The sequence below is a fragment of the Anopheles coustani genome, chromosome 2 (assembly GCF_943734705.1).
Source record: "Anopheles coustani chromosome 2, idAnoCousDA_361_x.2, whole genome shotgun sequence".
NCBI lineage: Eukaryota > Metazoa > Arthropoda > Insecta > Diptera > Culicidae > Anopheles > Anopheles coustani.
The window spans coordinates 93,801,828-93,829,195 of record NC_071289.1 but is presented as its reverse complement, the minus strand read 5'-3'; the positions used below and the strand labels follow the sequence as shown (position 1 = coordinate 93,829,195).

General features: G+C 46.2%; 4 protein-coding genes across 9 annotated transcripts; 2 read left to right on the top strand and 2 right to left on the bottom strand.

Moving 5' to 3' along the window:
- The first annotated feature begins 60 nt into the window (after nucleotides 1–60).
- On the top strand, nucleotides 61–27,368 carry LOC131267338 (synaptobrevin). Of its 5 annotated transcripts, none has more exons than XM_058270192.1 (4): nucleotides 61–79; nucleotides 22,484–22,546; nucleotides 22,756–23,045; nucleotides 27,052–27,368. In XM_058270192.1, the coding sequence occupies exons 2-4, from the start codon at nucleotides 22,515–22,517 to the stop codon at nucleotides 27,129–27,131; spliced, it is 402 nt and encodes a 133-aa protein (XP_058126175.1). In that variant the 5' UTR covers nucleotides 61–79; nucleotides 22,484–22,514; the 3' UTR covers nucleotides 27,132–27,368. The 5 variants fall into 5 exon arrangements, with proteins under 5 accessions (XP_058126175.1, XP_058126170.1, XP_058126176.1 ...); XM_058270187.1 differs by lacking the exon at nucleotides 61–79 and adding an exon at nucleotides 21,660–21,772; XM_058270193.1 differs by lacking the exons at nucleotides 61–79; nucleotides 27,052–27,368 and adding exons at nucleotides 21,660–21,772; nucleotides 24,338–25,183.
- LOC131267337 (uncharacterized) lies at nucleotides 976–3,231 on the top strand. 2 transcript variants are annotated; one of them, XM_058270186.1, is made up of 7 exons: nucleotides 976–1,142; nucleotides 1,270–1,453; nucleotides 1,544–1,646; nucleotides 1,777–1,983; nucleotides 2,079–2,323; nucleotides 2,431–2,832; nucleotides 2,920–3,231. In XM_058270186.1, exons 1-7 carry the CDS (start codon nucleotides 984–986, stop codon nucleotides 3,144–3,146), a joined length of 1,527 nt encoding a protein of 508 aa, XP_058126169.1. In that variant the 5' UTR covers nucleotides 976–983; the 3' UTR covers nucleotides 3,147–3,231. The 2 variants fall into 2 exon arrangements, with proteins under 2 accessions (XP_058126169.1, XP_058126168.1); XM_058270185.1 differs by having other exon boundaries at nucleotides 1,252–1,453.
- On the bottom strand, nucleotides 3,490–10,503 carry LOC131265376 (hornerin). The gene is made up of 5 exons (XM_058267635.1): nucleotides 10,133–10,503; nucleotides 9,818–10,053; nucleotides 9,651–9,747; nucleotides 7,064–7,717; nucleotides 3,490–3,760 (listed from the first exon to the last, which is right to left on the bottom strand). Exons 1-5 carry the CDS (start codon nucleotides 10,501–10,503, stop codon nucleotides 3,490–3,492), a joined length of 1,629 nt encoding a protein of 542 aa, XP_058123618.1.
- Nucleotides 18,020–20,226, bottom strand: LOC131265375 (chondroitin sulfate N-acetylgalactosaminyltransferase 1). Its single transcript, XM_058267634.1, has 3 exons — nucleotides 18,996–20,226; nucleotides 18,763–18,911; nucleotides 18,020–18,676 (listed from the first exon to the last, which is right to left on the bottom strand). The coding sequence occupies exons 1-3, from the start codon at nucleotides 20,224–20,226 to the stop codon at nucleotides 18,020–18,022; spliced, it is 2,037 nt and encodes a 678-aa protein (XP_058123617.1).

Sequence of the window (27,368 nt, the reverse complement as noted above, 5' to 3'; positions counted from 1 at the left end):
CAACGGGTTTTCGGTTGGTCGCTCGAATCGGCGCACCAACGGGAACGCGGTCGCGTTGAACAATCGCTGCAAGTAGTCGGTAAGTTGCTGAGGGGGCGAAGATAGGGAGAAATAAATGTTTACCATTACACTTCAGAAGTAAAATCGCACGTGCGCTTATCGTCGTCACCTTCACGAGCCCACCGATATCGATACCGCGAACCGACGGTGGCGCTAGCGTAAGCACCAACATCACTAGCATCATGAACATGCGGCATTCACGATCTACCATCGTCAGACTTTTATTCGTGACGCTTGAAAACGGTACCTTCGCCTCTCTACTGACATCTCTGTCCTGTGCCAGACATTGGATCGAAATCTATATTAGTCACACACAATTTGTTTGGCTCCATATAGTAATTACTCTGCTTAGTCCAGTGGTCGTCAAAGTTGCTTGACTACCGTCATTAGTAAAACGGAAACGGGGGGAAAATTAAACCTTAAATTACTACGACCTTCGCTGTAGCATCCATCCGTGGTATGAAAATGGTTTTATCACCAAGCGCCAATTTTAACATCACTACCTCAAAATTGTAATCGTGATTTTTCGCTGCAATCGATTGAGAAATGATTTGCGAAAATGTTGTTCCTAACCTTTGAACCTCTGGTGTGAGCTTTGCCGAACACTGGGTTAGTTCATGGCGATATCGATCACATCAACCCGTGTGTGTCATTATCCGGCGGAACACCTAGACGCGATTGTATTCACTGCATTCAGTCCTTCGCGTCCTATCCATACTATCGCCCTTCGGTTCGCTTATCAAAAGGTTAGGTAAAATGTGTGTGAAGTCATATACGCACGGACGGGCGGGCGGAATCACCGATATGTGTCTGACTGTTATCGTCGTGGTTGTGGCTCATCGAACGCGCCCCGATAAAGCAAAGAATGGACCGTATCGGCAGTAAGCATAGTATCGTCTCTGCGCAAGCAGCAGGGGTCCGAAATGGCACGGGATGTGTCATACGTGTCGATAAAATCACGTTCCAAGCCGGTGATCTTTGTGCACTCATTAGTTTCGAACCGGTTTACGCGAAAATATGGCATCCTCTCGCTGTTGCTCCTGGCAACGCTCGGCGTGCTCTTCTACCGAAGGGTTCTATTTGTAAGTACGGCAACGAGCCAACTCATTGCCGCTCCGGGTTGTTATAAAAAATCCCCCCCGCCCACAAGCGCTGGCATGTTGGAAATTAAAACCGTATCTATACACCCAGCCTTGTTCCGTTTCGCAGCAAAAATACATACACGAAACACTGCCGCTGTATCAACGATCCGTTTCGCTGGTGTTTGGAAACGAAAGCTGGGCGCAAAAGGAGAACGGAGCGGGTTGGAACGACCGATGGTTACCGATAGGTGATCCGGAAAAGAAATTTAAGATATATTCCGCCTACTTTGATCCCCGGCTGGAGATTGTTGGTGAGTACCCCACCACGGTTCCACGGAGGCTACATGCTTGTTTTACTAAACGGTGAAAGTAAAAAAAAGGAAAAACGTTGTTCGTTTTAGAATCGTACGTTGTTCCCGATGGCTTCCTTCCGTTCGGTAGTGTTCGTATATTTGCGATATTACCGTACAAGGTACGAAAATCGGATGTCTTTTGCAACTTTAGGTAAGTTTCCCAAGTGTGCGCCCTTATCGCCAGCCACCTGCCGGAGTGGCGAAGGTAGCGTAAAAGGGCACGGAGAGTTAGCATATCCGACACCGTTTTCGGCCTGATAAGGCTCTCTCTCCCCCGGTAGGTCCGATAACACCTTTACCGCGCAGCATCGGGCGGACGAGGTGGAGGCGATACACGAGCACTGGAACATGGAGTTTGCCGCTACATATGTGATATGTAAATTGGCCGGAAATGTCAGCAAGCGTACCGCCCGGTTGCCGGATGAGGTAGCTTTAAGCTATCACGATGAGCCTAGCATGCGTGAAGCCACCACGTTCGTTCGCATCAAGTGAGTGTTGGAGGGACAACAAAGAGGTGATACACAATTCCAGCACCTCATTCCGTTATCTTTCATTCAACCTACCCGCTCGCCACGTCACAAAGGTACCCCACGGGAACGGATATGCTGCATCGCGCAGCTCCCCCCCGGTCGCTGGCCGTGTGTGTCGGTCCACTGCATCATGATTTTTCCAACGCGCTGCGAGTGGTGGAATTTTTCGAATACTACAAACTGAATGGTGCCGAACGGTTCTACGTGTACAACAAGTCGGCCACGGCAGAGGTGAATGAGGTACTCCGGCATTACGAGGCCAGCGGGTTGGTCGAGGTGTTGGATTGGCATTTTGAAGGCAAGTAAAATCCGTTTCCATCACGTGCGGTGGTGCCCAAAACGAATCGTTCAAGCGGAAGCTCAACACCAGTTCCATCTTCCACCCAACTCGAAACTATCCGACAGGATACGCGTTCGAGAGCGAACTGCGGTATGAAGGCATCTTTGTGGCGCTGAACGATTGCCTCTACCGCTCCACGGTGGCCGGTGGCTTCCAGTACAGTGCGATTGTCGACTTCGATGAGCTGCTGTTCCCGGCCGGCGATGAAGAAACGCTGCTCGAGTACCTGCAAGCAAACGACCGGTACGACGTACACTCGTTCAACTTTCAAGGTGTGTTTTTCTACGATATCTACCCCCCGGACTTCTCTCGTGTACCGGCGTGGGCAAACAATACCTACCTCTACACCGAAGTGCGCAATGTGCGGACGAAAAACCCCCTGCTGCACCACAATCGCAGCAAGTATGTGCTGAAGGGTCGGAACGTGCTGGAGGCAGGCAACCATCAGGTGTGGACGGCGGTCCGAGGTACGCATCTCAAACTTGTAGCCCGTAAGTTGTTGCGCACGTCAGACATCAAATGATAACTTTCTCCCAACGTCCGTATCGCCGCAGATACCCGCGAGTACCCCGTTCCAGAAAGTGAAGGATTGTTGATGCACTACCGCGACGGTAACCTTGGTTACGATTATGAAAATATCGTGAGTGATAATCGCATCCGCGACCGTTTCGGATACACGATTTGGCGTGTGGTGAACGACCAGTGTGGGCACATCTTCCCCACGACGGGAGTGTGTCCGCTCGGCCCTGTAAACTATAAGCAGACTGGATCCGCACAGTAGCAGCGCAAAACAAACCAACTACGTGTTAGAGAGCTTTGTTTAAAACTTTTATTTACGAATTATAAATTAGTTACTGCTTACTGTACTAATACTGGAGGGAAGGAAGGTTGACTCGAATGTGTTGTTACCACTCCGGAAACTGCGACACATGTGCGCTTTTTTTTCGCTAGTGTCCGCGCGGAGAGCCTGAGAGTTTCGATGCTTCCGCTTCTATCGGGTTGGTTCTTGGTCCGAGCGTCGAGGCCATACATAGCGTTTGAAGCCGTTTAATCCGTGTTCGCGTCCGTTCTTCTGCTGGGATCACCGGTTGCCGTTTGTCCAGTTTGCAGCTGCAGGAAGAGACTTATGCACTGCGATCGATGTTTTGTGCGCTCGATTCGGAGCCGGCATTATTAGTCGAGCTAGGCTGCTCCGGCTCAGTGTGGGCGTTTTTCGGAGCGTTCGATTCCGGTTTGGCACGGATGGCGGTGTCATCGTCGTTGTCGTTGTCGGTCGGTTTGTGGGCCGGGTCCGTGGGCACCCGATTGGCGTCGTCGCTGCCATCGGCCCGGTCCATCAGGTAGCTCGTGTCACCTATCGCCGATGATGGCCTCGGACGTCCACCATAGGCAGTGCTAGCAGGGGAGAGAGTAACAAAGCTCTGCTTTTAATGGTTAGGAATTTGGGGCGTGCTCACGTGGACGAGACAAAAATCTACTAAAGCTTTAAGCGCAAAATGACAAACAGAAAAACCAGGATCCACCGAAGATAGTATCCGGTTTGCTGCGAATCGATACGTCGGTGAAATCCGAAACTAAATAACCACCAACTCGATGGACACGCATTGCTTTTTCTCCATCAGTAGGTTCAAATTAAAATGGCTCTTTTTGTGCCGCTGGGCGGAACGAGCATTCGGATAACATCGAACTAGCTCGAGATTTATGGTGCTATAAAAAAAACCCCACTCAACGGCAGCAAACGCTGAAACCGGGGTTCAGGACCTGATAACCGAATCCTGAGGCAACCAAATACCATCATGCTGACATCGTATGAAATTAATTCCACAAAGCTTTGCAACACCACCGATGCGACCCTCTTTTGAAACCGTTGCCTGTGTGAGAAGAATTTTCGATGAAGGATGGATCGGCAATCGATTGAATAAGTTTGAAAGCGAAATTCGATTCTTTACAAACGATTGCACACATCGCCTTTTACTTTCATGTCGTCGAGTGATGGGATTCTTCATCGCTAGCAAGCTTCCAACGAAGGGACAGGATTTTCAACCCATTCTTCACTGTAAACCGGAATCAAACGGATCGATAGTTGCGAAACAATTTTCCCAGCGACAACACAATCCCCAACCGGCGGGTCTATATCGCTGGGGATTTTGTTTTCAATAAACTTTCTCCCTGTGCTTTTTCTTTGTATTTTTTTAGTATTTCTTCAAGGAAGCTGACCCGTCCACAGCTGTAAGCCAGCGAGCTTTATTTAAAGTATGAGATAAGAAGTAGCGTAGGAAGCATCCGGCGGATTTTGTGGATTTGACTGGTGGGTTCCGCCTGCGATGAACTGCTAACACGAATCGGAAATCGAAATATGGAAACGAAAACTTTCCCCTGGGTCCCTGGTGCTTCGATAGCAATTTAACTTTTGCAACGTGTTTTCCGTGCCACACTTTTGCCATCACATGTAAATCGCCGACGACGCGTCCCGTTGGTTGGTGGCGAGAATATATGTGAGTGATAGGGATCCTGAGCTGGTTTCGTGGCTGCTACATTGCTGCACGCGTACGTATATCATGGCTCTCCGGGTCCAATCTTCCACCAAGCACTTTGGTAAACAAAATTGCTTTGGAGACCTCTCGTGCTCCCTTCCCTCCCGGTTGGGTTGACACAAATCGAGCAGGATGGGCGAAAAAGATGAACGGAACTGGGGTAGCACACAACCATAACGAGTGGGCATGTCCTGACCATTTGTCGTTGCTTGGTTTCCGAGCACGGTATGCTGCAAGCGCTCTAGCTATAGGACCCTGCATTTTCACACTCAATCCCGGTAGGATTGAGTTGCAGCTCAACACACTAACAGATTTACATGCTGCTTCTTGCTTGTATGCTACAAAAAGCTTACACTTTCCCTAGCCCGAAGCAGCCCAGACGTATCAGGAAACAATTGGAGAGTGGGTAGGAAAAGAAAACAAAGTTGCTAGAGTCCTAGAGAAGGTCGGGGAGGGGGGAAAGTGATATTTAAAGGTACGAAGCAGGGGGTTGCATGGCGCATTACCATTCATAAGAGAGTGCGTAAGGCAGAGGAACACGGTGTTCTTATGGAACTAGTAGCGTAACGAACCATGACAAGTTACATGCTCCAAAGCTGGGTGACACTTGGGAACACAGGTATAAGAACGGAGTAATCCTTTCCGGATTGAACGAGAATAATCTGTCCGTCGGTCAACAAGGGGGGAACCTGGTTCGGTCGAGAAGTGAAACAGTACTACCGGTGCTTCTGATACTATTTACCAAATAAATCACAATGGCCTGATGTCGTTCGTTTCCGTTTTCCTTAGCTGGTTTTCTTCGCTTCGCAACGGATTTAGCTGGTTGGTGGCAGGAACAACGCAGTATACATGTTTGGAAGACAAATTACTATGTTTATCCCAGCATCACAAGTAAATAGACAAATCGAGTCGAAGTAAAAGTGAATGTACAAATCCCTATTAGGACACCTTCGCTAGCACCAGATCTATCGATCTGTAGAAGTGTATTGTCGGAAAACGAAACGAATAAAAAAATGTACAGTTATATTTTAAACGGATAGTTTCGGGCTTTGGTGCAGGATGTGACTATAAATTCACCTTTCTCGCAAACACAGCATTCCCGTAGCAATATGAAACATTTGGTAGTAGCACAAAGTAGGCGCCCAGCCGAGGCAATTGCAGCGTCAGCATCACGCTCACACACACACTCGCTGGCCTTTTTCTCACTCGTGGAAAGAATCGAATCCGTGGGCTTCCACGTACCACCATTGCAACGTGTGCACATTTTCTCATTATCCTTTTACTCGCCGGAAAATATTCCTTCACATGTGTCGGTGTGTGCTTCTCCGGGGGTGCAAGTGCTTTGACGCTGCAGCATAAATCTACTTTTTTGTTGTTGCATGTTGTGCAGTTTTTTTTTTTCGGGGGGTGCGAAAAAGGAATGAAAAGCACTTTAGCGCTCGCTTTTCCCCTTTTGGTTTGCAAGTTCGGTTTGTGATTTGGGTTACTCCGTTTCCGTTTAGTGTGCAGTATGTTTATGTTCGTGTGTCTGTTCGTGCTGTAAAGTTAAAAATGCAACCGAAGGCGGAAGGTGAAGGGGAGATGATGGAGTTGAAAGTTTGTTTTCCCCATTTTTTGGAGTATACTCAATTTACCTTTTTGTGTGTTTCGATTAAATTTTTGGGAACAGGGATTTTGTGAGAGTTGGAAAACATGTACTGGTTCAATGTTGTTTTTCTAGCTCTGAAAAATTGGAAGTACTGTAGTACTTTTCTCACGTTTTTTATTTTTATACTCGCCTATGCAATAAATTCTTCTGACAAAAATCAAAGTACCATAACTCATGCATGGATAAGTATAATCATCAGAAATGACGACGTTAAAACAAGTTAAGGCATTGGAATTTGTATTGGAATGTATACTTTAGATTGATGCTGCTTCAAGCTCCTTTTTAGAATGATTGAACATGAGTTTTCCAGTTGCATGTTTACTTTACTATCAGTTGAGAATGCAATAACATGTAATGAGATCTACTAACCCCTTTGAGACCCTTCAAGATTCTCATGAAATGGATGCTTTAGCTATTGACGTGATGGTATTATTTACAATGAACGTTCCCATTTCTCGATAATGACCCGGTGTTAGCGCACCTGTGACCCCTTGAAAACATTGTTCGAATACTTACCTCTGATGGCGACTGTCCGGTTCCCGACGATGGTCGCTGCTGCCCCCTCGGTTACCGCCGTACGATGATTCGTGTGCGGACGCACCACCACTTCCACCGGGATACTGGCCCGGGCCTCCTCCGCCTCCGGAATGCTCTCCGTACGATACCTGAGCACTACTGGCGTGGTGTTGGACACCGGTCGGGCCGCTGCTCACGTAGCTCCACGTTCCGGCAGACGATGTCGGTCGACCGTGGCTTCCACCGGCTCCGTCTCCGTAGCCCGAGGCCGCACTCGGTCCCGATGGACCGTGGCCGGAATGGTGATGGGGCGACTGCTCCGGGTATCGGTTTCGACAGCAGTTGGTGCCGGAGTCGGCCGGCGGCTGGTAGTCGGGCCGATCGGGGCCTCCGTGATGCTGGTAGTCCGGCCGATAACCCTGATGACCGCCACCGACCGGTCGATGAGCCGGCTCGTGGCCACCCGGGCTTCCGTAGCCCGATGGGGCGGCAGCCGGTTGGGCTTGGACATGGTATGAGGCGTGTGCGGAGTACGAAGGTGACGATGATGGCGATGAGGGGGACGGTGCTGATGGTGATGATGGTGAGGAGGAGGTCGGGGGACGACTTGCAAAATAATAACCACGTCCAGAATTATCAAAACCAGATATTCCTCTGGGGGTTGAAAGGGCGGATGGTTGGTAGATAAAAGTTTTTTTTTATATTTTTACCTCTACTCTGTTGCAATTTTGGATGCCATTCTAGTTTTGGCGCGAAAGCGGGTGCGAATGGTTAATGATGTGCGATGGGAAGCTTTTTATACCGAATCGATTGTTCTTCCTTCTACCCTTACATTTTTGTCCAATAAATAAAGTTAGCTAACTACTATTTTGTGTTCAAAAAAATGTTTGAAATTGATATGGCAGTGCTTTTGCGATTACATTCTGTTTCTATCTAACCCTTCTCCATACTTTGGAGGTATTCAGAACTTCAATTGAAAATAAAATAGAAAAGTCATTTGCTTTTCGACACAATATTGTCGCTAAAACATGTGATTGACGTATCTAACTATCTTTGTATGCAGCATGCAAATATCCATAAATTGTCCTCCAAGGCAAAAGCCGGAAATTCGCCATCAATATGATTATTACGACCATTATTATTCGGCAGATTGTTTGCTAAATACTTCCTATTTTTTAGAACAAATCCGGAAGCAAATTCGCTGGAATTTGTCGGTGCGCAAATTTACAGCTTCCTGTCAAAAGCTGAACAACAAGCTACCAAACCGGAATATGATGATATCGAAGCGAACACACACTCTATATATGGGAATGTCGTTGAGGTGATTTATGCTTTTTCATTAAAAATTACATCCATGGAGCTGGGGGCTCGATTGCTCCCGCAGCATGGAAATGGAAGGGTGAAGTTGTCGCAAATTGCGTCGTAAATCTTGAAGATTTCAATAATCTTTGAATTGGCAGAGGCGCTGCACAAGCGGAAATATTATCCCTGTTCTCTCGTTCGCCCTTCGCAATCGAAGGCTTCTGCTTATGCACATATTCTTCTGCTTCCCTGCCCTCTCCCTGACTATCCGGAGTTTGTTGGAGATTCCAAAAGGGAACACTTGTGCAGCAAAAGCCCTTATTGGCGAATGAGTGATTTATGATGCGGTTTTCAAACGTGAGTGTGTATTCTGGTGGTGTGTGCTCTGCCCGATAATGTCATATGCATTAATCTGCATACGCAAGGTCCTCCTCCATTTTCCGACCGCACGGACTCGGGCGTTCCGGTGGAAAACAATCACCTGTGCTCTCTCTACCTTGCCATTACCATAACTGCATGGTCCGACCCGGTTTCCGGTAGTTGTTTGCCGAGGGCGGTCTTGATTGGGTACGGAATGCACCAGATCAGATTTTCTCAATCGCTGGCTTTTCATGGTGCATGTCATTTTTGGTTTTTGCAGAAGCTCGCTATTTAATATTTTTCACTCTGGTTCACGTAGAAATCAAGGTTCAATTCTCTGAAGCAATAAGCACCGTCCGTTTGGATGCCCTTGCACACACACACACACACACACACGCACACACATACAGGCTCAGGCTTCTTTTTACATTTCAACATACACATTTATTTACTCTCATAAAGCGCAAGCGGTCAAGCATTACTGGTGGTATATCTTGTGACAAGGTTTAAATTAGTTATGGAGGTAGTACTAGCGGCAGAAGTAGTAGCGCATCTTGTAAAGGGTACATCCTAGGACGATGCTAGGATGTTTAAGGCGTTAGTGGACATCAGCAATAGCATGCGGATCGCCGATACTGGGCAGCATGCAATTATGGATTCTTCTAAGCGGGGGATGTATTGACTATTTGCTTTGTGGAGATCGTGGATATGCGCAATGGAATTTTGAATTCTATGTACATTGTGACTTTCCCCTAATGGGAGCTGGCACTGTTATACCGATTGAAAGTCACTGGCTAGATAGAAGATCGTTAGGAGCTGGGACTCCCATTGCGCAGTCCATCGTGGAATAGTAAGCTCTTGCGGTAAAAGCGGCTAATAGTAGTAGTAGTTGTAGTAGTTAGGGTAGTTGTAATGACGGTAGTACCTGTAGGTTTGATCCCAGGGGCGGAAATTCTTCTGATCGTACTGTCCTCCGTAGCTCATGCGGTCTTCATAATATCCCTGCGGTTGGTAGTAGCGATCTGCAGGGTGGAACGAAGCACAATTGAAGCGTGGCTCAATGGACACTTGTTATTTCTAGTAGTTCCTTACCTCGACTGCTCATACCGCCGGCACCTCGTTGCGTCATGTAGTACTCGTACTGTGGATCCAGATTGTCGTAGCCATTCCCGCGGTAGCCGTAGCCTCGCATCATCTCCGGATACTGACCCATTCGGCTACTGCCAGGATCGTAGAATCCACCGCCGCCGTTCATGCCCATCCCCGGGTAGCCATAGCCTGGATATCCGCGATCGTCCGGACGTTGCATATAGCGATCGTACTCGTAACTGCTCAAGGAATCACGAATGGTTTGTTAATCTGTAAGGTCCCGGAGGTTTCCGCGAGTCCTCCTGAGCCACAACTTACCCCATCATGTAGGCAGGCTGTCGGTAGCCACCACCATTGTATGGCTGCTGATATCCGGCGCCACCACCGCGCATCCGATCGTCAAACACCTCCGGACGGTAGTACCAGTTGCGATCGTCCTCGATCGGACCCATGCCGCTGTAGTATCCGACGATTCCGCGCCGCCCATAGGTGCGCATGTCCCGCTCGTACCCGGGACCACAGTTGGAGCAGGCCCTTCTGGCGTTGTAGTCGTCCCGGGCGCTGCGGTACAAACTTCCAAGCGACGTGCTCGAGGAAGGTGGCGGAGGTGGTGGGGGACCACTCAACAGTTTGCCCGAGCTGACCGTGTTTTCGCCGGTGGCCAAGTGCACCAAAGCCACCGCCAACATGGCAACCACTCCGGCAGACTGGAAACAAGAGCATGAAAACAGTTTCAAAATGGTTCCGTTCGGGAAAAGTGATATGGAAAATGCAGTACACGGCACGCGCCAACTTTTCCACCGCAGCGCTTTTAATCCGATGCAAATGATAATATTTGCATAATTCATTCGGTGATGATATACTTGTTGCTTATTTACATCACTGTGACTTTGTGTTGTAGTAGAATGTCTTTGCTTTAGAAATCATCTTCTCCAGATTCTGAGCAAAGGTATGAAAACTGTCTTTATCCCTTAAAATGCATTAAATGAGTTTAAAAAGGCCAACAAAATGGAATTCTTTTGATCTAAGTTCTGATCTAACTTTATGGTTAAATCATATGCCCAATGTTTCGTAAATAGGTTATCGAAGGTAATTTTCCGCAATTTTCCGCCGCACTCATCCATGGTATGTTTGTTTTACAAATGAAAACTCATACGTAGCCCGCGTTAATGGGCATTAACCAAAAAAAAAAAAAGTATTGCAATCGCCGGAAGTGTCGTGACCATGATTGCATCAAAATCATCGCGCACAGCAGAGAATAGGTTCTACTAATTCACGCAGCCCTCGAACTATTCGGGAGTCACGGTAATCACGTGCTCCGACCATCAATGTAAAACGTCCACAGATTCTGACACACACACACACACACGTGTTGTTTCGCTCATTAATGATGACCAGCACCTTCTGCCACCCGGTTCTTCCCATCCTTTCCGGCCGCTGTTCCGCGCGAACGTATCTTTGCATGGTTAATAAAGCATAACACAATCGACCGCGTTGGCGTTCGGTTACAGGGCAGGAAAATACATAATTTACAACGTCCATTCTGCATCGAAAGGAGGAGGAGATGGAGGGGTGGGGGGGGGAGCTAGTTTTGGGGCGCTGGAAAACGGGGGCCATGTGGTTTCACGTAATTAACTATGAAAAGGGTTCACCGTGAGTGACCCAATATTTTTCGGGAAAAAATGGACGGAAACCGACGGTGTTGCCACGTGCTTCTCTATTGGCAGCGGCATTTTTCAGGGCTGTCGAATTTGGTTCCGTTATGGTTAGCGAAAATGTTGTAATGTCTTCTGCTACCATATAGTTTACGTTAGAATATAGATCATCCGGAGCTGAAAATGGCGTCAGGTATGTTGGTTTACTTTCAACTCAACTGTTGAACAGTTCGAGTGAAATCGCTATGGTTATTGATTTCACTTATTCTATTACTGGTACGCATTGTATGCATAACTGTGCCACGCTGCGATTGTGTGCATTCGGCCAAAGTAACGCTTTGTATTGGCGTTCGTTGGAAAAACCACCGTTAGAACCGGAAAAGTGCGTGCATTCTCTCGAGTGCTGCTGCTGCTGCTGGATGCTGTGCGACTCTCTATTGCACTTCCCTACCCGGAAGTGATGCAAAATGCAATTTATGTTTCGTACGGAGGAAAGGCGCAACGGAACCGGGGAAAGCGAGCTAGGAGGAGACAACAATTGGGTGTCGCAATAGAACAACAAACAACGCGGAAAATCGCTGTACCAAAAGCGGTGGAGAAGTGCAATGGAGGGAGGGAAAGGGAGTAGTATTGAAAAATAATCGATTTTGCGCTCCATTTATTCCATTCTGCCCTTCTGCTGCTAACCCCGGGCTGGATGTTGGAATGCCGAAAGTGCATGTGCATTCGGTGGAAAGTGTACGGGTGAAAATAGAATCGAATAGAAATAACTTATTCCAATCCACACGCGGACGCGCGATGCCACACATTAGAGAAATTTCCCCGAACAAAGCAAACATTGGCGAGCGCAAAACAAAATGTTTTCATACACCCACACGGATAGGAAACACACTCCAATACACTGAAACATGCACACACACACACACACGCTCAAACATGAACACGCGTATGTTCTATTGCGAAATAAATAATTCTGCTCTACCCATCACTCTTTTGGGCGTCAGCTTTAAGCAAACAAAAAATAACTGTTGCACTTGGGAAACCCGGGGGAGGACCGATGATGCGTTGGCACTTTGGAAGCTGGCGAACATCAGCAATTTTCACCCGAACAGAAAAAAAAACGAAATGGCCTCAAGTCACAGGAACGGGAAGGGTCCTGGCGCTGGGGGGGAGCGATAATCTCTGCGTCGTTGGTTTGCTATTTTAACGCCTCAAATTGAGTGGCAATAAACTGCAATTCACTTTGAAGAACACCAATTTCACAGCGGGGGGAGCGAAGGTACTTCGGGGTGGTTTAATGCTTTTGGCCTTTTTTGGTTTTGCGGTGGGCTTACCTTCAACATGATGTTGCACGCACGCAGATTAAAAAAACACACACACACAATGTCTATCGGCGGGGAGCGAAATCAATCAACACGTTCTCGCACTAACCACCACTTAACTTTACGGTGGTGGCTTTCGATGGTGTACTTTAGTGTCACGATCACTGCACGCCCGGTTGCATCGTATTTTTCCGGCAGGATTTTTCTTCTTCTCACCCGAGAGCCACCTCAACAGTAGGCACTTTGTTGCACTGTTGGGTCAATTCTAGTTCGAGTTGTTGTTTTATTTTCAGAACTCTGTTTGTGCACTCCAAGGAAAAGCACTTGCAACCGAACACCCAAACCGAAACTGTCCGTCACCAGCGACGGTCGACTGTGGAATCAAGTCAGAACTTTCGTGGCCGAACCATTTTATATAATACTCTCTTAATTTGAGCGACGGTTCGGAGGCTTTGGACGCGGCCAGTTGCGTCCAACCGAAGCCTGGCGAAGGGGCGAGGGCGCCCGCCTTCCCACATTCGTTCTCCCCAGCTTCCCACCCACCCCCATCCCACCGTATCTATTCTCTTCGCGTGTGGAAAGCATCGCCACGATGAGGAGGTGACTGTGACTTTTGTTTCATGCCACTGCACACCAGAATGTGGCGGGGACTGGTGGGTGGGAGGAGGGGGTGGAAAAAGAGACTGTGCAGCAGCTTCCAGAGGCCATCGGTCTCACTCATAATTAGCTTCATACACATACACATCGTCACTTGGGGGCGGCCACCGGACTGGACACCGGGAGTAGTAGGAAAATAGTTCATCAAAACCAAGCGTTTGGCTCCAGAACCTAAACATGCGGAGGGGGAGGGGAACGAAGAGGGGATGCGTGGAGGACACATTGTGACAAGTTCACAGACCGCAACTAGTCACCCCTCGCGGCGCCATACCCGACGCGGTCCGCGGTGTACATTTGCCTCGAGCATGGAAAATCCGAGTCAACGATTATCGCTCTCCGATGATCGCAACGAATTTTCCACCGAAGGAACCTGGGGTGGTGACGGTGGTGGCGGCGGCGCCGCCGGTGTGACTCTATCTGCGGGCTGCGCACAGACGCGTGAAAATCCACACACCACCACAATACAGTGAGCTGGAAGGGGGAAGGAGGGAGTCCCTAGCATTTCCATTCTGCACCAGCGCCGAAGCATTAGCATTTGCGTTTGTGTTCGCGCGATGGATTTTTCCGTTCTGCGTTTTCCGTTGACACGTACCTAAGTTGCAGCAGGTTCACTTCCAAAAGTCCAAGGGGTTCCGAGGGGTTAGCCGAGGTTTGCTGAGGCTAGGCCGGTGCGCACATTTGTCACATACCTCGCAGCCAACTACCGCATCCGGGATGGACGAAAAGTGTGACGTGGCGTGGCGCAGCCCACTTGCGGTTGTTGAACTGAACAACCACTCAGCACCCACAACACAGGCCTTTGCGGAGGCGTTTGCCTTCGCTGGTTCCTTGTTCCTTGTTGCACGGCTTCGCCAACTTCAGCTGTTTACTTTTAATATCATTTGCCTTTTTTTGTCTCTAGAATAGTAAAAGCTTTATTAATCTTTGCTTATGCAGCACAAAATTTGCATTCTCTTTTTGTTCAAAGTTCTCTGCACTTTGATGTGCACATAACAGTGAGTGTTAAACATATTTAGAAATGCAATTGGCCAAAAACCTTTAGCTCATTTCACTCGTTGTTGTTTTCGTATATATTAATATTTTAGTTTCCTTTTATAAACGAAATTTTATCTTTTATGATTATTATTTATTTTTTAATCAAATATTATCATTTATGATTGATACCACATTTAGGGTAAGCATTAGGTTTGATGCCTTAATATTTTCATGCTAAGGAAATTGGCCCCTTCATGGTTTGCTTAAATATGATAGCCAGCGGAAAATTGGTCGTCACGAGTTTGTACGTCCTAAGTCAAACTAAGGAGGCTTGGAATTGATGGAATGGTGGCTCATGACTCATTTTGTTAATAATAACCATGTTGGAATTTGCTATTTTTTTCTTAAATTAGGTTCCACTTCGGTTGGTTCACGTGCGAACAAGGTTTAGGTAAAGACGTAGGATAGCTGCCTGGTTTTTGGTATATTGAACTCTTGCGCAATAGTTGGACATATTTTTGTGTTGTAAGCCAGAAACACGCAGGCTTTGGTGTCGCGTGTTTTTCCGTGCTGCGGTCAGGTGCTATAATTCCACGCCAAGTCTATCAAATTAATTGTAAATTAAGAGGTCTTTATAGCTCGCCAGGTCGACAACATGCAAATCAGGCCCTGTTCTGGCGTTTTGCTTCCTCGCGTTCCTTTGTTTCCGTTCTGCTACCGTAAGCATATTAAATACAGGGCAGTCCGAGAGGAGGGAATACACACACACAAAACGACAACGAAAAAACCTCTCATCGCCCCTTTCAAAAAACACAAAAAGCTCCCCCGAAAATCCGCGGGTCATACCGCGGGCGAAGGTTATCGGCGCTTCCACCAAGGGTCACTCCGATTTTCAAGGTTCTGGGAAATGGACCGGCCCTCCGTCCCTCTCCGGTGGTGGACAACCCGACACCGCCCACCCAACGAAGTTTGGTTTTTCGGATTTGTCTGCGACGTATGTTTTCGTTGGCGGCGCGCTATTGTACGCAACGATTTACGCCTTTTTTTCCGAAAGTCTCGCACAAAACCCGTTCGCTTAAAGACTCGGTACGCCAACAGGGGCGAGATAAAATTTCGCAACTTAGACCTCGAGTAGAAAAGATGAACTTGGCAGAAACGAGAGATGACAAAAAAAGACAACATCATGGCGTACAAAGTGTATCGGGCAACAACAATCTTACATCCAGAAAACCGCTGCTCCGTGTGAAACGTGTAACGGAACCGCTTGCATCACGAATTTGTCCATTTTCCCCGCGGGAAAGAGCGGTCACTTTGACCTGCAAAACCCCGCCACAACCTTCTCTTTGCAATTATATCAAGCAGAGCCGACGTTCCTACATAGTTTGTCTCCCCAGTTTCCGTACACTTGGCCCTACCTACAGTATCCCGAAAATTCATCTCGCGAGTTGTTCTACCAGCGTCAGATTCGGCGGAACCAAACCGGCAATGGGTGGCCTCCCGCAAGCACCCCCTTCCCACAATGCCTTGGTTCTCCCCCCACTCGCATCGGGGACGCCATCCGCGACGCGATTATCAACGATCATTAATCCATTTAGTTCCGGTTGAGGGCTAAAAACCAATTTCCACGGGGTCGCCCACCGCCGCCTCGCATGCTTTGGTGGCCCGAAAATGGTTTCGAAATTTCCCCCCTCGTACACACTCCTGCTCGACCACTCAAACCACCCCCAACGCCACCACCACGAATCGGTTGAAATGTCAAAGGACTTGCGCAACGGCATGGTGACAACGACATTAGGAACATGCGGAAGACCATGGGGTGCGAGGTTATGGCGAACCTGCGAGTTGTTGATTGTAGGTTATGATTATGATGAAGCTGTGCAGGTAAAGGTAGGAGAAATTATTGGTCGATGAGTGTGGTACGCGTGTTTTCGCTATCTGTCACGTGCATGTTTTTGGGGATTTATATCCCGTCCTTACCTGAAACAGTGTACAGTGTACAGTAATATATACAATTACACTGTATAGACTTGCTTTTTAGTCAAATTCAAACCCATTCCAAAATGGAATTATTTGTTCTCTTTTGTTGCCAGTTTTAATTTTTTAACAAACCATTATGCTGTTTCAAGTCATCATACAAGTTTGGGTCATCTTGCATTATTTTCTTTACGTACGCAATTGTATTAAGAATATAGATATCCTTTAACACACTGGTTGATACTTCGGGAGTTTAAGTTTGGAGCATTTTATTCGACGTTTGGTTTCATTTTCTTTTTTAAAGTCCTATGATCTTATGGAAAATATCGGTACCTCATTTAACTTGTACCATTTTTAAATTCCCTTTCTACATAATGATCTATGTACAGTAGGAGAAAAGTTTATGTCTACGTTTTGTCATGCCTTGGCCCAATTTGCTCACGATCCTAAGTCTAGTTGGGGCCGTTGCGGTAGAGTGAATAGAATCGTTAACGAGCAAACGAGTATCGAATCGATAGTGGGAAAAAAATTGACATTCGTGTTGTGAACGTTATCTTTTTCGTCTCTTGAGGCAGCGTTTTTTAAATCAACCACACTCAACTCACAGAGCAGAGCGTATGGTCGAGTAGTAACAGTGAGCGAAACGGTGGCCAACCGTTGGGGTTTAAAGTAATTTCATCAATAATTGAACCATGTTCAAGTGATGTGTAACAATTTACAAAGAAACTGATAACGTGATAAACCAAATTTCAAGCTTCTTTGTACAGTGGTACACACTACGTGAACATGTTTCGAACAAACCCCTATTGGGGTTTATTATTTTAGTAGTTTTATTTAAATTCTTTGTTCTTTCACTTGTGTTTAAACGTGTGCCAAGTAGGATACACCTTGATCATTTAACTAACATTTTTGTTGCTTTTTTGCTGGTAACCTTTCACAACGTAAACATAATCCGAACACGAAACACTTTCGCATTCAATTGAGAGCATATCTTTTTTTTTTTTAACAAACTGAGGCACATCCGTAGTGTCGTTTGTGTTTTTTTTTTCCTGTTGTTTGACTACAAACAGTTTTCAGTTTTTGCTTGCTTCTAGGTAACAAATCTATTCGTAATATGGAGGCAAAATTCAGAATGCATCTAACGCTTATTCTTGGAATCTGCATTTGGCATCATTGGGATTTTAATCAGTTAGTAGAGTTAAATTAGTTTCTAGAATCACTTTTGTTGTTCCTATTACTTCTACATTGTTGTTCTAAGCCTAAAGTGATTAGGTCTACGCTGGGGTGGTTGTATTTTAACCTTCACCATTTGCGCCTCATTGAACGACTTGAGAATATTTACACACACTGTATATACAACCGGAACCGGAGAAGTTCCTTAAGATACGTTTGTCGGTAGACTCTTTGAGCGTGGTGTGGTGCAGCCTTATGGATTGATAACTACTCGGGAGAAACATTCGGACAAAAAGTACGTGAAAATGGAAGAGTAACGTCACAAACACCAGGAGAGAACATATGGAAACGAATCCAAAACCTAGACGGGGTCGAGGCAAAAGGTGTTGGTTCACTTGGTGCTAGAACTCGATCCTCCAGATACTCTCCTGATGCTGTACCACAAAAGATCATATGGTTTTCTTGGTATCTACCGATTTGCCGTTCCCGCTCGAGCTTCCACTGCCCTGAACTTTCCTATCCGCTTGCTGTCGGAATCGTTCCGAATCGGTTCTGAGGGATGAGGCGTTCGTTAGCGAGCTGCCTTTCGTGCTGTTTTGTGTGCCTCCAAGCGTTTGTCCTTTCGGTTGCGAGTTCGAACGAGCTAGCGAGTGCTCGTTGGCAACAATATCGTCACGGAAGGCCAGAAACCCGAGCTGCGCATGGGACGCTTCGTTGAGGGCCCGTGAACGAATACAGGCCCGGTACTGGTCGAGGGTGAGCCGTTGACCCCCGTTGGGCGTAGACATGACTGGATCGGAGCAAACCTTCGGATGCCAGATATGAAACACACCGGGATCGGTGGCCCGTATTACCTTGATGTGTGAGCGGACATACTTCCGGTAGAGCATGACGTCCTCACCGCCCCAGCCGATGATCTCCTCGTCGAAGCCACGGACACGCAAAAAATCCGACCGATACTGGCACGTCATACCGTAGCCAAAGTCTCGCCAAAAACCGGAATCCTTCGAAATGACCAACTGATCCGTCTCCGGAGGTACCTCCTTGCCCTGCAGCGTGTACACAACGTGCGGGTTGTATAAGCTGAACACCACCGGATAGTAGACCTACAGGAGGAGCGTTCGATGACAGATACAAATGGCGTAAATGCAGGATAACACCAAGGAGGGAAAAAAAAGCTACAACAACCTACCTTCCTGTTCGGTTTAGTATTCCATCGACACCTGTCGAGAAATTTGGCGCTAAACACTATGTCCACATCGCACATGAACAGCAGAATGTCGTTGTTCTTATCCGGCTGGGAACTCCAAACGTTTTCCGCTCCTACACGCAATGCTTTGGCTGTGCAAAGGAAGAGAAGAGGATACATTGGGACGGGAAATTAGTTAGAAGCTACTCCGTATGGACACACTTGATTTAACCGACCTCTGGAGAACGTTTCATTGAGCGCTAGTAACTTCAAGTTCGAACTGGTTCCTCCACTGTTCTTCATCCCAATGACACGGCTCATAACAGAGCGCGCTTCTGATAGGCCATCTTCGCCAAAGTACACCACCGTCAGATGGACACGTCGATCGTGCTTCAGCGCAATCTTCACGTACTTGTCCATGAAGCTCTGGAATGTACCGGTGCGCCCGGACAGCGGCAGGATGATGTAGATCAGTTCTTTCTCCTGCTGCTTCGCGTACGCCTCCAGCTGGACGGTCTGCAGGGGTGCAAAAGGACGCATGACGATCAGTTTGGTGGTACCGTGGAAATGTGCATCATGGTGTTGCGCTGCGGCCTGCTGCGATTGCTGCTGCTGCGGCTGCTGTTGTTGCTGAGGGCGGGTTGGTAGTTCCTTCGTTCGGAAATATAGTTCGTACTGCGTTCCCGTCGTCGGCTCGTTCCTATAGATACCCTCGGTGAAGTCGTCCAGGGTGTAGCGTTGCGCAGCGGACGTAATATTGCGGTTGAGCGTTTCGAGCGCTTTGTTCAGGGCACCCAAGAGATCCTTCCGTTTGTAACCGATCGGCTTTTCGACCACACGCTTCCCGAGCCCCAGCTCGATGGGATAAACCCTGCTGAAGGTGAAGTGGTTGAACGGAATCAGCTCGTACTCGTTGTTCAGCGGTAAGCCGTGCAGGATCTCAGCCGAACCGACTTGTCTCCGGATGAAGGCCGAACAGTCGTACATAGTTGCTTGGGGCGCCTGGAGCAGAAGCGAGCCGTTGCTGTTCGCTGGAAAAGCGGCTGCTGCTGGCATCGCTTCGGCCGCCGTTAGGCTACTTTTGAGCTGCAAGATTTGCAGTTTTAGCGCCTTGATTTCGGCCGTCAACTTTGCCACCTCGCGAAGGTTTTCCTCCTCCCGTTGTTGCAGCATTTGCAGATACCCGCTCTGCTGCTGCTCTGTGTCCGACTGGAAGCGCTCTTGTTTTGGCAACGGATCGATCGCATCCGGTTGACGAGCCTCATGGCGGCTGTCTCCACTCTGGTACTCACTTTCGCCCCCTTGTCCGCCTCCGCTGGCCAGTGCGGTTTGACTAGAACCGGCATTTTCCTTCACCACTATACCTCCCAGACCGCACCGCGTCAACGCTAGCAGTGATATGAGCGTGACCGATGATATCAGCAGAAGCAGCCTGGCCAGCAACTTGGAGCCTACCATGCGCGCCATTCCGATAGGTCACGTGGAAAATCCGATGCACATTGGAAGCTAGCTTTCTTCTCACTGGTTTTCTTACACAACGCTGGCTCTCCTTTGTTCTAGTCGTGTAGTGAAGAAATTTTAATCATTACCACTTAATGCAGGATAAAGTCTGCGGGAAAACTGTAGAAAACAAAAGTCTTATTCAACCGGAAAAACAATCCGCCAAGCAAATTCAAATATTATGGCCCTTTGTGGTAGTCCTTGGTGGGAAAAAAATGTTAGAGGGGAGAGGTGAAACGCTGGGTTGACATCAGTTTTACTTCAGATTGGGTGATTCCATTTTGCCTTGGTGAAGGTTTATCAACTTCCGACATTGTTAATTGTTCGGAGTTAAGTTGAACCAAGTATGATTGAATTGACATTGTGATACAAAGTGTGTTGGGTTAAGATTGTGCGTAGCGTATGCTACACATTGGAATGATACTGCCTTATGAAAGTTTCTTGAGCACCTTATACATAGGTAAACGCGGAACTTATGAACTTCCGTTTACATTTAACCGCGACTGACGTTCTCGAGCTTCCAAACTTTTCTACCATGAAACGTTTCCCAATGAAATAGCCAGAAGGGCTTTAATTACATAATTTATGAGCACGGCAGCTGGTTTAAGTTGCGAAATTAAGTTTGGTTTCTGCCCTTGCAAACTCTGCTTGGTTTGACTGGGGGAGAGCATGGTAGAGCAGGTAGCATAGCATGGTTGATGGATTTCTTGATGTTTTACTTGTTTGGAATTTATAATTACTTTGTGCACCAAACGCCCATCCAATTCGATCGATAACACCTTTAGAAAACCACAATTTCCTCTGCTTACCCTTGAGGTTTATCCTATCTACTTTTTTTTATATAATGCGATACGATTAACGGGCTTCCTTTTTATAATTCACATTATCAAACCGCATGTGCGTTACTGCAAAAGCGAGAAAATTTCTTTTAAGTGGCAAGTTTTATTTTGCTGGAAATTTCTATGATACGATGGGATATTATGTTAATTTTAAAATGTTCCACTTTACGTAATTTGATAGAATATGTTTTTTATGAAAACGTTTGGATCTCATCTGATTTAACTGATTTTACTTTCAAACGGCGCAATCGACTTTACTTTGACGTGTACCCCAGTGAAAAACATAGCACAATACGTCAACTGTACGTAGCAGATGCCAAGTCCCGTCGTATCACAAGGTCTAGTCATACATGCGATTGTTCTTTCGGCATGTTGGAAAGAATGTTGTAAAATCCATTATCAAAAAGTGAAGAAAAATTAATCCATAAAAGTTAATTCGGAAGGTCGTGAAAAACATTGGACGGAACTTCCTGTCCCTAAAGAATATAGTGTTTACGATCCTATAGAAAATTGACAACTGGTAGCAAGATCGTTTTTGTTGGATATGACAGGACCTAGTCATCTAAACAGACTTTGTTCACTCACGACACTTCGAAAGAAATTAGTCATTTTTACTGTGGTAAACCGTGATCGTACGTAGTGTGGTGTATCATTTTTCCCGACTTCCTTAACTGGTAAATAAAGTACAAGATAGTGTTTATTTATGGCGAAACAAGCTTGGGCAGGTCTTGATCGAATTCGGACTCACAAAGTTTCGGACCATCTTGAATCGCTCTACGCAAGCTCTACGTGTGTGCGCAATCCAGCTGGAATGGAATCAAAATGTCTTCCGACATTCCTTCACATAGCAAAACCAGACGTCAATGGCATTTTATGTTCGATATTTATGGAATGCATTAGCCTGTAGATTTCAGAGACGGTGCAAAGGGACTGCTTTCACTTGAGGGCAACTACGGTACCTTTCGATAATGGATACGTAGCCCCCGGTCTTGTTGAATAGATCGATGGCCTAACGGTACTGCCGCGGTAAAGTGTGCAACAAATAGGTGTGAAGAACTGCCTTGATGCGGATGCCTTTCTCCTTATCAAAACATAGCATTGGAGGTAGATAGCGATGTTCATCAAAAACAAAGAAAATTTGATAATAATGAGCATCACGAAATGTAGCTGCTGATAGTTGAGGACAAACATAGGAGGAACAATCTTTTCGGTTGATTGCCGGAATGAGTCATGCGTCGAGAGGGTGTTATGTGTTGTGTGTTTACATTTCATTTTCCGTAGTGTGCTGGAACTCGATTGCTCAGTCTACTTCATCGCCATGTAGTGACGCATGCTCTGCGTAAGCTCTTACAATTCTAAGAACGTTTTATCATTTTTCCTTATAGATCCCGTAAAAGCGAATTGTAAAACAGCAGCATGTCAGCCCCAGAAGCCGGAAATTCCAATGGGTAAGCAGTGTTGGAATGATAGATCCTTGCATGTGGTAGCAAACATAGTGTAGTTATTTACACCCTTTATACATTACTAATATCGTAGCATCGATACCAGTGTGTAGCAAAGTATCTCCTCGACTAATCGTTATTCCATTTCACGTTGGCTCCTGGTGTCAACTTTGATTAATCAGTTTTCCTAAATTACCGCCTCCGCCAACGGACAGTACGCAGCCGACCGGTGCCACCGGATCAAGCAATGCCACCAACAACCGGCTCAAGCAAACCCAGGCCCAGGTGGACGAGGTGGTCGGTATCATGCGCGTGAACGTGGAAAAAGTGCTGGAACGTGACCAGAAGCTCTCGGAATTGGACTCGCGGGCGGACGCACTGCAGCAAGGCGCGTCGCAGTTCGAGCAAAAGGCCGCCAAGCTGAAGAGAAAGCAATGGTGGGCCAACATGAAGATGATGATCATCATGGGCGTGATAGGAGTGGTGCTGTTAATTATTATCATCCGTAAGTAACGTTCTAAATGCACATCACTAACTCCACTGTCAGAATTCATGAGGAGGCGATAAATTTGGGATTTCCTTATGGATGTCCCTTGCCTCATGACGCATGGAAGCTAACTTGGTGGTCCCTTGTCCTGTACAAAGCGTTTAGCAATTCATGCCAAGTTATTGGTGGTATGTTTGAAAATCCTGACCCGCTCCTGCGTGTTGTTCCATCTTTTATTTTCATTTAAATTAAGCTCAATTAATTCTTTGTCTTTGTTTGTGACGTCTACTTATTGCTTGAATGTACTTCTTGTTTAAATTGTTTTGTCTATTTGAAAAGAAAGCTTCAGCTGAAACCCTACCCTTGGAGGAACTTTATTTTCTACAGTACGTAGAGTCATTTCCAAACTGATGCCTTCTACTACAATATCCAGAGAGAAATTGTATGATACCAAACGAAAGCTTTTACCCGTAGGGACAACAAGCGGGACTGGTTGAAAATCCGCCCTTTCGGTGTACGCTCTAATGAAATGTTACCATCGAATGCATGTTTCCTTTTCGCCGAAAAACGGGGCCGCCTCCATCGGTTATTCGTTTGAAGAAAAAAAAATCGATATCTTTTTTCGCATACGCTGATCCAGGGCGCCCAAAAAAAAAGGGCACAGAATACAACCAGCTTCAAACGTGGGTTTGTTGTTTTCGCCCGGTTTCCTCTTTGTTCCCATTCGTGTAGTTCATTAAATTTTCAAAAGAATCTCCGGACGTTGATGTCCAAAAATGTAGGACGTCTGAACGTAGACAGAGTACAGAAAACAAACCAGGTGCAAGATAAAAGATCGCTGCTATCTGTATCTTTTAAACGGGCGAGAGGCTAGCCTTTTCGCTTGTTATTTATTTATGCCAAGCCCGGAGGTTCTTTCCGATGTTTTATATATATTTTTGCTCCTTTTTTGTTTTACTACAATGAAGCAGGCTTTCAATGCTTTGAATTGTATTGAACTCGACGAAACTGTACTCTGCTGTTTTATGCCCTGTTTAATATTGTGAATTTTGTTGTGAAAAAAGTAATTAACAACCCAGAGCATATTTGTATGTTCTTATCTTTGCAAGCTCAACAGTACAGTAGCACAACGCACTCTAACTCACATCCAAAATGCCTTATATCCATATTTAACCTCTAAAACCTAAACACAGCATAGATTAGCATGATTTGCTTTTAGTTTTTGAAAGTCTATTCCCTATTGTTACGGCTTTTCCATTCAGTTTCAAGGCAGCTACTATAGTTAAATTTAATTTATTTTCTCTTTTCAGTGTCCATCATTTATTAAATAATATTGTATATCGACATTAATCGACGGTTATTCATTCTTAAATCTTTCCAAACGCGTATATATATCTCGAAGAATGGTGAAGCGGAAAATATTCCCCGCACTCTGAAACATGCAACCGGGAAGCATTGCAAACAAAAAACGAAAACTGATGAGGGCATTGCACGAAAGCCAAGGAAATAATCCTCGTAGCGTGCGCTCGTTCGCATTTGCCGTATAAAGAGATTTGGTTATCAATATCTCAGAAAATTATTTCATTTTAGACTGTGCACGCGCGCACACATTCATGCAATCTATCGTATCAATATCGTTACTAGTAGGGAAATTAGAGGGGGCAGGAAACGATGTTTTACAAATCATAGATTAATCCATTTATAACGCGTTTCCAGCACAAGGGATACTAAAATACGGTTTCATCTATCACGATGTTCGTCATGCAAATCTTTATGTAAATGTTATACGTCATGAACAGTACGGAAGAATGAGGTAACTGCTGCAATTTACACATTAACCGCTTATTCTTGTATTAAAGGTAAATACAAACAATGTAAATCATAAACTATAAGGCGTCCGCTTTGAAAGCACAGCTTTAGGGTATCCTATCTCTTTCGGATTCACCTTCCCACCAACCGATTTATTGGTCATAAATAATGTTTGAAGTTAATTTGATAGGACTGTCCGAAATTACTGAATAGTTTGCTTACCGTGTAACGATAGCTGTAAGTAGCTTTTTTGTGATTGTTTTCTTCGCCGTAAAGCATAGAAGAAAAAAAAAACTGTTTCCTGTTTGAGTTTGAGCGATGCAACATGCCAATTTCCAAAGCTGTACTTCTTTTGTACGTCCTTTGTATAAATCGTATCGATACATCAGATACGGCCAGTACCGATCTTCGTTCAACAGCCTCCAGCGCTACGCTTTATTGATTTAAAGTCCACATGTCAGAGGTTATAGTTTATTCAAGCCCCCACACCCCTCACCCGAGATTCCTCTTCGTTCTCACTGAAGGCGGAGAGTACGAATATTATGTGTTCATATTTGCACTTAACAGTTGTCGCATTGTTGCCAGTTTTGGGCACCGAACGGATGTTTGCCGATGCTTCCGTCCCGTTTGCCTAACGCTTTCTTCGGCTTGCTGTGTTTTACCATTTCTCCGTGCCACTCCATGCCGGATGCTGCGAGTTGAGCAAACAAAAGCAGCTCGTGCTTCTGGAACCGCCTGTTTGGCTTTGCTGGTGGTTCGCGTTATAAATCAATCTTAATCACAAAATGGTACCCTATCTGGCTGGGCACACTTGCCCTTTGCTTGCTCTTGGGCTGAACGGAAGGCGCTAGCACCTAACGGCAGCAGAGCGCTGGCAGTAAGCATGATTGAGCTTGAGGGGTCTCGGCCGACATGTATTTTATTTGATAACCGGAAGCCTACAATCGCACAAAGAGTGCTTATTTTATTGCCCATTTTAACGAGTTTGTTGTTACCATCTCTCGTAACGATCTTTTCCTGTTGCAAAATGTGATTTGTGTTCTTGAATGAGCTCTGCCGGAGATTCCTCAGGATCCGGATTATGTGTACTGAATGGGGAAGGATAATCGATCGAATCCTTAAAAGGGGTTTCATGATGCCGGGAAGGTTTCGCGGGGCAAGAAGGTAACAATTTTACCGTTTGAAACTAAGGAAATGGAATTCAATTGCCGATTAAACAAGATTTTGAAACCCTCTTTTTTTAGCTAACGCCTGCAGCAGGCAAACAAAAATGTGGGCCACCGGAAAACTCTCTGCCAATTGCCAAGCAGTGATGTATAAATCAAATTGGAATCAAGCGCAGTGCAGTGGCTTTGTTTGAAGTGCTCATAACAATTCCTTCCATGTATCTGGCGCGGACAAGAACAGGCCACCACGCATAGCAGCTCCGTATTGCGCATAAAATGTAGAGTTTTTTACGTTCGTCTCCTTTTTCTCTGCGATTTTATTTCAAATTACCTTTTATTTGATATCGAAACGAAGGCAGCGCGGCACAGTTCATCAAAAATGTTCTCAATCATCACTTTTCAATCAAACGGAGCTATGCCCTGAACTCGGGCCGAAATGTGAGCCCGTTCAGCCAATTAAAATTGGCTGGGCGATGTTGAATTTTTCTTGCCATCCGGTCTCGCATCGGACACACACACACACACAAAGCGAACTTCAAAACGGCGATGGCTTCGGGGGTCGGTGAAGCTCGTTCAATTTTGTACCATTTTCAGCCTCATCATGATTGATGTCACTGCAGGTACGGGCCGGGATTGGTCGGTGGAAAACTCATCGACAGTTGGAGGCTATTTTCTGTTGAATTAATATTGGCCTCCGGGAGCTTTGGTAGCTTATTTGCGTTGAACCGGGACGAGCTTCCCGGCGGTCTCGTGCTGTGCTTCCCTTCATCGTCCCCCTGTCTAACGGAGAAACGTCAATTGTTCACATCTGTACATAGAAGAGCACACGCATCGGGAGCAAAGAATAACCGGAAGTTCAGTCGTCGTCTAGCGAAGCGTTGGTAACTTGGATCGCAAATGCAATGGCTTATAATTATAGTGCTACTGGTATGGCTTGATGTGTTGCAAAGAAGGTTTTACGCTTTAGTATTTGTCCTGTATGCTTCTTATACTATTTTTAACTTTCTCTGAGCGGAAATTTAACTAGCAAATTCTTAAATCCCCTGCAGTTTGGATCGTTCCGAGTGGTTCCTCGTCGAGTCCTCCGCCGGCGGTTGAGGCATCTACAGCAAACCCGGAAAATCCCTAACAACTACAACACACTACCAGTTGCGCAAAAAAAAGGGGAAACAGAAACAAAGCTGCTTTGCAAAAGCAACGAAGCGGGGTCTGGTGATGTTTTTAGCGGGTAATGGCGATGGAAGCACGATCGGCGTTTACGGAAAAAACGCGCGTTTCTATTCTATTAATCTGTGTGCCTACTTACAGACATATCTTATACATTACGAATAAATTGCGTTTTCCTAGCTTCTAGATAGAGCAGGAA

Coding starts and splice junctions, on each gene's coding strand:
- LOC131267337 (XM_058270185.1), top strand. CDS start 984: ATGGCACGGGATGTGTCATACGTGTCGATAAAATCACGTTCCAAGCCG. Junction 1,647..1,776: donor GATGTCTTTTGCAACTTTAG/GTAAGTTTCCCA, acceptor CTCCCCCGGTAG/GTCCGATAACACCTTTACCG. Junction 2,833..2,919: donor GGTGTGGACGGCGGTCCGAG/GTACGCATCTCA, acceptor GTATCGCCGCAG/ATACCCGCGAGTACCCCGTT.
- LOC131265375 (XM_058267634.1), bottom strand. CDS start 20,226: ATGGCGCGCATGGTAGGCTCCAAGTTGCTGGCCAGGCTGCTTCTGCTG. Junction 18,912..18,995: donor CAATGAAACGTTCTCCAGAG/GTCGGTTAAATC, acceptor TCCTTTGCACAG/CCAAAGCATTGCGTGTAGGA. Junction 18,677..18,762: donor ATACTAAACCGAACAGGAAG/GTAGGTTGTTGT, acceptor CTCCTCCTGTAG/GTCTACTATCCGGTGGTGTT.
- LOC131265376 (XM_058267635.1), bottom strand. CDS start 10,503: ATGTTGGCGGTGGCTTTGGTGCACTTGGCCACCGGCGAAAACACGGTC. Junction 10,054..10,132: donor CAGCCTGCCTACATGATGGG/GTAAGTTGTGGC, acceptor TTCCTTGAGCAG/TTACGAGTACGATCGCTATA. Junction 9,748..9,817: donor CGGCGGTATGAGCAGTCGAG/GTAAGGAACTAC, acceptor TCCACCCTGCAG/ATCGCTACTACCAACCGCAG.
- LOC131267338 (XM_058270192.1), top strand. CDS start 22,515: ATGTCAGCCCCAGAAGCCGGAAATTCCAATGG. Junction 22,547..22,755: donor GAAGCCGGAAATTCCAATGG/GTAAGCAGTGTT, acceptor GCCAACGGACAG/TACGCAGCCGACCGGTGCCA. Junction 23,046..27,051: donor GCTGTTAATTATTATCATCC/GTAAGTAACGTT, acceptor AATCCCCTGCAG/TTTGGATCGTTCCGAGTGGT.